The 13,846-nt window shown below is 37.5% G+C and overlaps 1 protein-coding gene across 1 annotated transcript; it reads left to right on the plus strand.

Annotated features, from left to right (window-relative positions):
• Positions 1-3,576: 3,576 nt before the first annotated feature.
• LOC139116593 (uncharacterized) lies at positions 3,577-4,242 on the plus strand. The gene has a single exon (XM_070679189.1). The coding sequence runs from the start codon at positions 3,577-3,579 to the stop codon at positions 4,240-4,242; it is 666 nt and encodes a 221-aa protein (XP_070535290.1).
• Positions 4,243-13,846: the final 9,604 nt, after the last annotated feature.

Raw genomic sequence — 13,846 nt, forward strand, 5'->3', positions numbered from 1 at the left:
TGTCATCATGGTCCGCTCTTAGTGAGTTTGTTGAGTGGTGTGATAATTCGTATCTAAACTTAAATGTTAAGAAAAACTAAGGAAATGATAATTGATTTTAGGAGGCAAGAACGCAACCCTCCGACGTCCATTGTTCACGATCAAGAAGTCGAGATTGTTTTGAAGTATACATACCTTGGTTCAATATTTGACAACAAATTGAAATGGGATCATAACACCGATGCTATACTGAAGAAGGGGCAGCAAAGATTGTACTTTTTAAGGAAACTGCGTTCATTCATGGTTGATAGACAAATTTTATCTCTTTTTTATAAATCTTACATTGAAAGCGTTATCTCATTTTCATTCATTTGTTGGTATCAAAATCTGTCTGTTAAAAACAAAACTTCACTTGATAGAATTGTTTCACTTAGCTCAAAACTAATTGGTATACCCCAGAGAAGTCTTTCTACGTTTCATAATCAGCAAGTACTCAGGAAAACCCGCTCAATTCTTTTGTCTAGTGATCACATTTTATCAGCAGAGTTCAACACACTTCCTCTGGTCGGCGTTTTAGATACCGGCTTGCAGGTCAAACCGGCGCAAGTTGTCATTCATTCCAACCGCTGTGCGGCTTTTAAATGATTCCTAAACTGTTTTTGTATAGTCCTGCATCTCCTACCATTTTGTAAATTTGTATTATATATTTTTGATGTTGTATTTGAGCACGCTTTTTAATTGCCCGTGTTTGGGATAAATAAAGTTCTATTGAATTGAATTGCATTGAATTACCTGGTCAATTTACTGTGCTTGATGGTGTGACAAAATCTGGTCCGAAAGGAGATGAGTATACTGTCGTCTTAGAGCCTGTTAGTGAAACTGGCCTATCAGAAAGTCTAATGATTAGTCCTACTGCTGTGATAATGAAATGTTATGATAGAAAATGCAATGTTCCTGTACAAGTGTACAACATTTCAGCAAAGCCTTTTACAGTTAGACCAGGAGATGTACTTGGTTAAGTGTACACAGTCACATGGGCATGACAACTTTCCAGCTATGAGGCATTGTGTCAGCGACAGTCTGTGAGTGGTCCTATTGCAGTTGTTAATGATGTTAACTCTACTCTATCCAGCTCTCAATTCATGAGTAGTAAGTCATCAACAAAGGAACAGAAACTTGTTTTTGACCTTAGTGACTCTCCATTGCATTAAACACAAAAGAGACAGGCATATCAGCTACTAAACAGAATGTGTCCGGTATTTGCTGAAAATGATGATGATTTGGGTTACACTACAGCTGTAGAGCACAGAATACCTCTTATTGATGATCAGCCATTTCGAGAACGATATCGTAGAATACCGCCCTCACAGTATGATGAGCTGCAGAAGTTGTTACAGAGCATGCTTGATGTAATGTAATATGAGAGTCGCATAGTCCTTATGCATCTCTTTTTTTTAAGTTCACAAAAAAGATGATTCTACACGTGTTTGCATCGATTATAGAAAACTTAATGCAAAAATATCCAAGATTCGTATGCGCTGCCTAGAATTGAAGTCTTTAGATGCACTTAGTGGTTCACAGTTTTCATCCATAAATCTGAAGAGTGGATACTGGCAAATTGTGTAGCAGAAGAAGACAAGCCAAAGACAGCCTTTGTGACACTACTTGGTTTCTTTGAGGCAATAGAATGCTATTTGGGTTGATAAATGCTCCCAGTACATTTCAACGTCTTGGAGAAGTGCCTGGTAGATTACAACTTTAAGCAATGTCTAGTCTACTTGGATAACATTTTAGTGTTTTCAGCTAACTTTTGATGACACTTGTAGAGACTTGAAGTCATATTAGAACATTTACAGTCTTATGGTTTGAAAGTCAAGTTGTAAAAATGTCAGTTCTTCATAAAAGAAATAAAATACCTTGGACATGTGGTCTCTGAAGTGGGAATAAAGACTGACCCTGAGAAGGTTGCAACTTTAAAGACGTGGCTAGTTCCGAAAAAGTCAAGGAAGTAAAGTCGTTCGTTGGATTTGCTGGTTACTACAGGCGTTTTGTTGAAGGATTGTCAAAGATTTGTAAACCCCTGCATGCACTGATGGGAGGTCAGCCAATACAGATAGAAAAGAAGCTTCACAGTAAAAGCCAAGAGTCATCTGAGATGTTGATAAAGTGGACCGAAGAGTGTCAGACTGCATGTGAAATCCAGATAGAGAGGCTTACATCTCAACCTACTCTGGCATTTGGAGACTACAGCCTACCCTTTGAATTACACATTGATGCATGTTTTACAGGGCTTGGGGCAGCCCTCTACCAAGAGCAGGATGGAAGGAAACGAGTGATAGCATATGCTAGTAGAAGCCTTTCCAAGAGTGAGAGAAACTACCAAGCACATAAACTGGAATTCTTAGCATTAAAATGGTCTGTAACTGAAAAGTTTCATGATTACTTGACAATGTATGGTAACAGATTTAAAGTAGTAACAGACAACAACCCACCTACATAGGTAATGACATCTGCAAAGCTGGATAGATAGATAGCTTGCTGCATCGTCAATGTATGATTTGACCTCAGAGTATCGTCAAGGACAGAGAAATGGTCTTGCTGTTTTATCACACAGACCACATGACAGTGAGCTGTCTGAGGACAAATTAAAGACTACAGAAGATGTGATTCAAGCTGTTTGTCACTATCACACTCAAGGTATTGATTGTAAACAGGCCGTAGATACAGCACCAGTCCTTATCAACACACTATGTGCCACTCCAGATGGTGTACCAAAGACTTTGGAAGAGACTTTGCCTTGGCCAGGTGTAGAGCCATTGCCGGTCATACCATGGATGAATGGAAATATTATCAAGAGGAAGATGATGCAATTGGCAGAATCTGTGATCTGAAAATGGGGAGTAGAAGCCCAAGTATAAGAGAAAGATAATCAGAATCGCCAGATGTACAGCTATTACTGAAGGAGTGGGATCGTCTATGTTGGCGAAATGGAGTGTTACATCGTTGTCATAAAACTGTAGATGGCCAGAACACGTTCCAGTTGGTTTTACCCAAAGCCTTCAGAAGTAGAGCTATGGAAGGAGTTCATGATCAGATTGGACATCTTGGAAAAGAACGGACATTAGATCTACTGAGAACTCGCTTTTATTGGCCAAAGATGTCTCAAGATGTAGATGCCAAGATTGAAAATTGTAAACAGTGTATTTTGCGTAAATCAACGGGAAGACAAGTGATAGCACCATTGGTAAATGTGCGTACTTCTCAGCCCATGGAGTTAGTTTGTATGGACTACTTAACTCTTGAAGAGTCTAAAGGAGGAATTGCCAATATCCTGATGATTACTGATCATTTTACTTGTTATGCTGTTGCCATGCCAACCAAGAACCAGACCGCTAGAACCACTGCAAGAGTATTGTTTGATCATTTCCTGGTCCATTACGGATTTCCAGCAAGATTACATTCTGACAGAGGACGGAACTTTGAATCCGGAGTGATAAGTGAGCTTTGTAAGATAGTTGGTATTGTCAAATGAGAACGACACCATACCACCCACAAGGGAATGGACAGGTGGAACGCTTTAACAGGACGCTTTTGATCATGCTTGGTACATTGACAGATGAGAAGAAACAAGATTGGAAGTCATATGTTCCACCATTAGTACATGCATATAACTGTACAAAGAATGATGCTACAGGATACGCACCTTACTATCTGATGTTTGGAAGACATCCACGCTTACCTATTGATGTTTGCATGGGTATTGAGCCTGATAATGAAGAACAGATAGGTCACCATGAGTATGCTGAATCGTTGAGGAAGAGACTCAGTTATGCCTATGAACTTGCATCGAAAGCAGCTGAGAAGGCAGCTACAAGTAACAAGAATCGATATGACAGGAAATCTCGTGAGGCTATACTCAGACCAGGTGACCGTGTACTAGTCAAGAATGTCAGGATCAGAGGAAAGCAGAAGTTGGCCAATATTTGGGAAAGTCAGCCTTATAGAGTTGTCAAACAGTGCGATCCAGACCTACCCGTTTATGTGGTTTGTCCAGAGAATAAACAGGGAAGGAAACGTACATTACACAGAAACCTGTTATTACCATGTTCGGCACTGCCATGGCCTGAAACTCTTCAGCAGGACAGAGAGCTTGTGCCTCAGAAACAAAAAAAAGCAAGAGAAGAGAGTTCGTTGAAAGAGATATCTGTAGTTACCATAGTGATGAAACTTCAGACGGCTCATCAGAAGAGGATTATGAGGTAGTTATAGTACCCTCTGTTGCGCCTGTGTTTCATCATGATAATTTTGAACCTGACAACGTTGATATTGTCCCAGCAGATTTACAACAACTGATGTCCAGAATGTTGATAACCTTTCAAATGATATACCAGATGCAACATAATTTTCAAAGGGTAGTATTCACCGTGCAGATGAAGATAGTCACATTGACACTGAAGATGTCAAGGCAGGGGATGATGAACCACTAGAGGACGTTGCATCAGAAGCCCATAAATCAACGTTGAGAAGATCATCTAGAGCCATGAAACCACCAGAACGTCTTACTTTTTCACATTCACATGTAAAACCTGATTGGGTGATCAGAGCAGAATTTCTTGCATCTATGAAAACTCAGTTTTCTGAAGAGTCGAGTAATATTTGTAAAGCAATTATTGATATTGTGTCCAAAGTATAACTTGTGTATAGTGATATAATTGAGATATCTTTCAGAGTTTTTGTTTGTTTGTTTATTTTTCATGATTTTTGTATGTTTATGACGGGACGTCATTCTGTAAACCAGGGGAGAATGTAGAGCATGATGTAATGCATCCTTTGTCATGTAAATTCTATAGCATGTACAGCGCCACCAGTGGTACTTTGATACTTAGTCTGTGTATTCATTCAGTGTGTGTAGTAACAAGATGGCGGATGCAGTGACACCATACAGTGTACGCTCTGAGTGAGTGAGACATCCAGTCTCTAATCCAAGCCATCCGGCCTAAATTGATGTACTGCCATGAAGATATGTAACTAAAGCAATTCATGCTTCAGTTCGGAACAAGTTTGTCAGTGTTTTGGTAATTTATGGTCCATAGGAAGTCTTCGATGAATCTGTTCCATATAGTGCCATTGACGCCCGTTCATGCTGTGTTGCAACTCATGAAGAAGTGTCATTTAGTCTGGTAAATATAACTGAACTTGATATAACACAGTTGCAGTTTGTAACATACCTTCAATTCGAACGCTATGCTGCCGTCATTGACATTGTGAGACGTTTGGAAAGAGAGTAACTTTCTCTGTTTTGTGTTGTTTTGAGAAGTTGCCGAACACAAAGAAACGAGTAACTCAGCCATGTGCATTATGCAAATTAGCAAAAGTTGAGAAACAGACTTTCGCTTGCTGTTGACTTTATTACCTGAGTATATACGTTCGTCCAAGTACTGTATCCTGTAATATTAGTCGCTGATACCGAGAAGTCAGTTTGCTGTCAGTTCAAAGGAAGATTTCCGTGTATCTGAACACTAAAGCCATAGAGTACCAGCAGTTGGAAGCCTATACGAGTGCTGTTGTGTTTGTTCATGACTGTAGAGCATCGTTGAATTATCTGCTTGGAACTCTGTCAACAGGTTTATGTAGTCTTTTTATGTTGACTCACACTAAATGCCTGTTATCAGTTTAGATATTTTCTTTTGAAAAGTGTGTCGAGTGGAACAATATTGTGTGCTTATACAGAAAGTTTCATGTATTGAACTCAGAGATACTGTAATACCTTTTTCTTGGTAATAATTAATTTGATATATCATTAATTTTACCATTTGCTTCAGTGTGTTATTTTATGTTTAGTATACAGCAACACCTACGCGAGCAAAAGCCCCTACGACCATGCACAAGTCAGAAAGCTCCCAGTCCCAGTACAAAATTTAATTATGAAACGTCATGATAGCAGTTTGCTTGTACGTATGGCTTACACAATATATTTACTAAAAGAATAGGGTGTTATAGAATACTTCTCGACATCTTATCATGTGCTGAAATGCCTTCATAAGCTTATGGTTATTTACAGAAAACACACTGTTTCACCACTTAATTGTGGTTTTTTGTTCGGCTTCTTTGCCTTCACCGTCCTTCTGTGTCCTTCCATTTCCATTTACTTTTACTGGAAAGTTTACCATACAAACACAACAAAAATACTGGAAAATGCAAAGAACATTAAAGCTGGCAGACATTTAGCTGTGAGCCTACAACTCTTTTCCTGATTTTCAACGTCCGTTTACAGTCGAAAGTCAATCGACACAGTCTCTATTGAAGAAGGTGTTCTACTTGGTAACTGTGTGGTTTTTTGCACATATTCACTTTTGGTATCTAGTTAATCGACCAGCCAGTGACCAGCATAACCGTGTTTCTGAGTATCTCAAGTGCGTACAATATCTTACCATCTGTAATGTGTTGCGATAATTCAAAAAGCATGTCACGGAATGGATCACTCTTACTTTCACGTAATTGAATCGGTATTTGTTCAGGGTTATGTTGTACATTGTGTTGTGTGTCTTCATTGCCACTTCGAATGGGATCAGATGACATCCCTGTCAAAGATAAGTAAAGAAAAACATAAGATGAATTACTTCAATTACATTAGGGTTTAAATGTTTATATACCTTACCGCACTATTTGCATATAGCCACCAACAGGCAAATTTAGGCAGTGAACACGATATCTGGGTTGTTTCTTTTCAAGTGTATTGCCTTTATTGGTAAAAGTAAGACAATGGCGCAGATAAATTAGATTTTAGTGATTGGGCAGTGTCAGTCGGACGGTCTAACAACTCCAATTCAAGAGGTCATGACCTAACACCAGCTGTTTTATTGTCATTTTACTACATGAGAAAGTGGTCAAATTAATGCACGCCTAAAATTATTTTTAAAGTCAGGCTTCAATTACCTGAACACATAGATTAAAACTACATATTTACGTAATGTACATATCTCGATGTATACATTATACAACCCTTATGCGGTAGAGCTTGTATTTCATATGAAGACTTCAAGCTCGGAATGAAACAGTTCATTAAACTGATGCGGTATTAAGGATTCTTAGAAAGTAGATTAATGAAATCATATCAGAAATTTAAATGGAGATTCATAGATGTTGTGTCGAAATATGACACTCTTTTCCTCAACTGATGATTGACACTATTCCTGGTTTTAATAACCACAACTTGGTAACTTTGCCGAGTTACACTTATTTTGTCTCTTTTGGCTTGACTAGTGTAGCATGCTGGCAGGGTTCGTTTACCTAATCAAGACACCTTGTACCATCACTAAGCAGTGGTCCTGGTGACCATGGGTAGTCACTTGCCTTGACAAGGAATGAACAATAGATTCCGTGGTAAAGTAGCTAAAAAGACATTGTTCACTGTGCGTCATGTAAAGCAATGCTACGTATACCCTCTCTCAAGCTACATACAACTCTGTCTCACCAATCTCCGCACAGAGATTGTAGTGAGGCGTGGATTATCATAATCAAGCTGGGAGGACTCAACGACTCAGAGACTCTCTAACGTGGTAAGAATTATCCACGCCGCAGTACAGTCTCTGTGTGGAGATTTTACTATCGCTACGGACACCAACCAAATGGAATGATCCAGGATTACACAATATTATTTGAATGATTTAAAAGGAAATTCCTCATAACTTACTTTGCAGCCAGGTAAGTATTGTAAATTTAATTTACAGTAACACAAACTAAATTATCAATTTGCGGACCGTTTCAGGGACAATAGCCATTAACCCTGCAATAATATTCACTTGTATATGTCGGTTTCATTTTATTGGTCTTCCAAAACGCATGTCGGAAAACGAAGTATAAGCTGTGCGATTACAACGAATTATTTATAATATTCTATATTATTGTTGATTTATTGAATAGATTTTTGACTTCGGGAAATACATTTTTTGGTCATTGACAAGAATATTCGAAATTGCAGCCGCAAAGGATTAGTCGACAAGGTGAATACTTAGAATATCAACATGATCTTCAAGGTTTGACAAAACACGTTTAGAAACACAACAAAAGCACTTGAAGATACGTAAAAATTGCACTGTATGGAGCTCCGAACGGGGACTTTCAAGTTATATCATTGCCTAAGCAAAATTTACTATTTCATGAATGCAATTTTAAATATTTTGATCAGCTTCTAGTAATTTTCAGGTAAAAACGACGTATTTTCTGGAATTTTTCACTCATGTGCGCTAGACTAAAGTCACCAATAGTCCTAGCCGTTAAGACTATTGGTGACTTTAATAGTATTGTTTATGAATATCTCGACGACGACGTAGTGAACTGTAAATATTAAAATCGATTGTAGTACCCATCCATGATCCTAACTCGTAATTTTCTGAGAGAATGTTTGCAAGATCAAACAACGCACACAATAGACAATTACTTAATATGTTCATTTTGCAGCTTTTCGACGAGTATTTGTAACAGGGCATTGAATGTAAAAGCTCATTTTTTCTCTCATTGAAATCTAGTACCGAAAAGTTATGGTGGAACGCAACTTGATAGTGATTTTCGGATACATTTATTTTCGTTGTCGAATAAGTTGACCAGCCATTGGCTAGAACGACCGCCGTTGGCCTTACTGTATCTCCGAATACCACTATACTACTGTATACATTATCTTACCATTTGTAATGCCTTGCGATAATTTAAAAACGGTTTAATTGAATGAATCATTCCGGCCTTCATTGAATAATGGACGTTGTGTTTGTTGTATGTCATCTCGTGCATCTCCATTGCCACTTGTCATCATGGGATTTGAGGAAATCCCTGTAAAAATTTAAGTTACCGTAAAGCTTTAATCAGGAACAAATTTGGAAATAATAAAAATAGCGTCAATGACACTGTAGCTCCCATCCTGGACTATTTAGTGTTTGTTCTCTGGTCAGATATTTGAACATGTGTGAAAGGGATAAAGTGCATGAAGTGAAAATACTTAAATGTAATGTACTGGAGACAGTGAAATATGTTTAATGTATTTATTCAGAATATAAAATGGAAAAAATACAGAATTAGAAATATCGAATACTGTGATACAACCATTAACTCAACAAGTCATTGACAATGACATAGTCCCCACTTGTAATAGGAGTATTAGTCTTGATGGGGCAGGGAAATATGGTCATTAAGAAGTATCACTGGAGTGTATATGTTGAGATCTATGGGCACATAGGTCTATGTCGTTGTTCCCAATTTGAAACACATGAGGCATGTCTAAGTTATGGTTCTAAATCGGGAAAAAAGATCAGACCTCTAGCAGTATTGGCCAGCCAAGAAATACATATGCGCATAATAATGAGGTACAAGATGTGACTCTTAAGGTCTAATATCCTATCAGAATTGGAGGGTATAGAACTTGTGGTTACTGAGATATGCATATATATGTATAATCAAGGTCAAAGGTCATCGAGGTCACATGACATTTTGAAAAAAAAATTATATTGCTAATTAATCCCTATATGCCAAAAAATCAGACCTCTAGCTCTATTCGCTTGCCCAGAATTAGATGTGTGTAAGATATGTGCATAATTAATGAGGTAAAGCATGTGTTGTCATAAGGTCTCCCATCCTACTAAATACAAAGGACATAGCACTTGTGGTTACTTATTTATTGACATAAACATATATTTTAGGTAAAAGGTCATCGAGGTCACATGACATTGGTCAAAAATTTCTCTCCTATAGTTATCCCTATATACCAAAATCAGACCTCTAGCTCTATTGGCTTGCTCAGAATGAGATATGTGCATAATTAATGAGGTACAGTATGTGGTGTCAAAAGGTGTCCAATCATACCAAATATGAAGGGTGTAGCACTTGTGGTTACTGAGTTATGGACAAATATGTATATTTGAGGTCAAAGGTCAACGAGGTCACGTGACATTTTGTCAAAAAAAAATTGCATTGCTAAGTTATCCCTATATACCAAAAATCGGACCTCTAGCTCTATTGGCTCGCTCAAAATTAGATATGCACATAATTAATGAGGTACAATATGTGGCGTCATAAGGTGTCCCATCATACCATATATGAAGGGTGGTAGCACTTGTGGTTACTGACTTACGGACAAATACGTATATCTGAGGTCAAAGGTCATCGAGGTCACATGACATTTTGTCAAAATATCCAGGATATCTGCGTGAACGGATGGACTAACAGATGGACGAACAGACGGACATGACCCAATCTATAAGCCCACTGGACTTCATCCGTGGGGACTAAAAATTGTGTCACTGCATCCTTTTTGCAATATGAATACGATGAGAAACTAAATTTTTATTTTTCGTGGCCTTATACATGGGAGTCTATGGAGATCTGCCTTATACATTGGAGTCTATGGACGTGTAAACTAAAAATATGCAAATTTCACCACGATTTGCCCAAATTTGGGAAAGGTCACTCCTATGCACTTCCATACCAAGTTTCAAATCAATCGGACTTGTGGTTTCAGAGAAGATTTTTTGACCAAAAATGGGAGAAAATTACAAAAAATTCATGAAAAATAGCAAGTCCAAGATACTGACCCAAGATGTGCACAATCATTTCAGGTCAGCCCAAAGTTCTTACATGCTAATTTTTCATGTAATCTGCTCAGTGGTTATTGAGTTTTTCAATTTTGACTGTTTTTACATTTTTTCACTTAATTTGCATATTTTTGGCAATGACAACTTCATTTGAACAAAATCTCATCTACAGCCAATAATCATGTACACACCAAATATCAAGCTGAAATGTGCAGCGGTTTTGGAGTTTTTGATGTTGACGGACAGACATACAGACATACAGACATACAGACAGTTCCCTAGCCTATAAGAATAGCTTCCATTGCCATATATACATATGGCCATGGGAGCTAAAAATGAGGCCAGTGTATACTCATACTTCATACCTGACCACGTTCATTTGTATTTAGCCAAACAGGTAGAAGGCCACGGCCCTCTTTGTTATGGACTTCATATGGTAGACAGTGGAAATATGCTGCAAACAGTTCATGCGTTCAAACGTTTATGCATGATTATGCTAATCTGATTGATAGATGGTACCATCTGAGATAAATTGGCCAAAAGCTAGGTGTCCGTGCAAGATGGGAAAGAGTCATAACTTTTAACCAGCGATTTATTGTCATATTCCCTAATAATTTTATGTAAATGAACAACTAAAAAGCTGAACGAGGAAGAAGTGGGTAATCTCAGTGTTATTTCTTCAAACATTCGTGCAGTCAGTGCAAAGATATCATCCTCAGGTGCGGTGTAACCACCACTATACCTTTTACCGTACAATGACGAATAAGAGATTGAGTGTTAAGCTTCACACTGTGACGGGCGTAGGTAACACACAGAGCTCAAGTACGTAATATTTGTAGAAACTGTCAAAGATTAGGTGAACACGATTGGAACTAATTTAGGATAGTTGGATTATCATATTTTTTAAAATTTCTCAAAAGTGTTAGGTGCCAGATAGTTGAATGTTGCAATAATACAAATTACTCATAAAAACAAGTGTGTAATGTAAAAAGAAAAGCAGATGAGATTATATTTGTAGATTATATCGGCATTATTTCACTGTCCAATTATCCCAAAGTAGTTCCAATTGTGTTAAGTGAGACATTTGTTTTGAAAGCTTGAACTAAATATTACACAGTCGTTCTGATAATTGTTAGTTACCCACCCCAGCCCCGCTGCGAATATCTTACCATATGTTGGCTGTGGCAGCAAATTAGTTTGTGGTGTAGTACGTACACTCTGTCTCTCACGGAATGATGGAGTCGTTTGGGTTAAAGGAGGTTGTCTGTAATACTCTTGCCTATCTTGAATTCCTCTTTGATGAGAAGGGGATATCACAGTGAGAAATTAAGTGTAATGGTTCAAAGGAATGTAAGTGTATCGAGACATACGAGTCAACATCGGTCATCTTTATTATGTTTGACAATAGATCACTGTTGAAAGGGACATTTGCAGTTACATTTCACTGAAAAAGGTTAGGTAAGAAAAAACCAATACGTTTTTTTCTAATAATTTACGGAGAAAAATTTTTTGTTCAAAGAGGACGGGCCATTTACTCAAATTATACAAAGTATATAGATAATGTATTAGTTTAATTTCCGAAGCGATCATGCATTTCACCTTTGCTTTACTCTCAGGTTGACTGAACATTTTCATCAAAGCGATGGGCTGTAATCTGGCACAAATTTCCACTCCGCACATTTTCCCCCCATTTTAATTAACCCTATCTGATGCCCCTCGATTGATTAAAAGAAGGATATTTCAGTTCACTAATGTAGACTGTCATGAAAGTGACGACATGCGTTTGTTTCCTCGCAGGCCGCACAGTCGCCGAAAATGTGTGTGTTTCAAAAGGCCGCAGGCTGAGGGAAATGGTAGTCAAAACGTAATAAAATAACGTTATGTTCTAACTATGCTATTCAGATTTGTTTATTTATTTATTTATTTATTTACACTTTTACTGAGCGGCCGAGTTACTGAAATAGTAATTTTCATCGGGGCTCATACAATTTTCGAAAAATTAAAGGAAAAAAATACATCTGTCAATACAAGAAAGCAAAAGTATACTAAAGGGGGAACATTTCTTTTAACATATTCTTTCAGTTTACATTTGAATGTGTACAGACTAGTCAAATTTTTCACTTCACTCGGTAATGAATTCCAAACTTTCGTGGCACGGAAATGAAAACTACGTTGTCCAGTGCCTAAAACACATCTTGGTACATGACAATTCTCACGTGCAGTAGAGCGTGTAAAATAATCATGAACATTACTTTGTGGAGTAAATAAATTAGATAAATATTGTGGAGCATAACCATTCATACATTTGAAACTTAAAAGTGCCATGAAATAAAAAATTCTCTGTCTAATCGACATAACATTGAATGTAGAAAATAAAGCATCTGAGGGAAAATCAATTGACAACTCAAAAAGTGTGCGTAACGCCCGTTTTTGAAGAGTATAAACTTTGTCAAGATTAGTTGCCGTTGCATTACCCAAACAACACAACAATAATCTAAAGTACTCTGTATGAGACCATGATATAAGATAATACGACTATCAAAAGGGATATATCGACGTAATCTGCGCAGTAAACCAATTCGTTGACTAAGTTTTTTGCATAAATTACCTATATGGACGTTCCATGATAACGTTTCATCAAGTGTTACCCCTAAAATTCCACCACATTGTACTTGAGGAATAAAAGTGTCAGCAACCTGTACAGATAATGAACTGTGAGTTTCATTCAGACGACTGCGCTTAGAATGGGTTGTAATCAGAAGGCATTTCGATTTCCTGGCATTAATTCGCATATGATTCGTAGTAATCCAATTTGAAATAGGAGTGATATCTTTTCGTATTGCATCGTTAACATCAGTAATGCATTTACCCTTTGCTAACATTGTTTGGTCATCTGCATACATATGTAAAGTAGAAGAATCAACGAATAAAGACATGTCGTTCATAAAGATCATGAATAAAAGAGGGCCTAAAATTGAGCCTTGTGGAACGCCAACTGTAACATCATGTCTAACAGAAATACTACCCATGTAGTCAACAACTTGCTGGCGATTTGCCAGATAAGAGTTAAACCAGTTAACAGTACATTCAGACAATCCGTACAAAGATAGCTTTTTCAATGAAAGGTCATGATCAATAAGGTCAAAGGCCTTGGACAAGTCAAGTAGAATCACGCCATTAAGAAACCCATGATCAATATTTTTCAAATTTCATCAGTTAAACGGATTAATGCCGTTTGACAGGAGTAGTTCTTTCTGAAACCAGATTGCGTGTCAAAAAGCAAATTA

This window comes from Ptychodera flava, chromosome 17, assembly GCF_041260155.1.
Source record: "Ptychodera flava strain L36383 chromosome 17, AS_Pfla_20210202, whole genome shotgun sequence".
NCBI lineage: Eukaryota > Metazoa > Hemichordata > Enteropneusta > Ptychoderidae > Ptychodera > Ptychodera flava.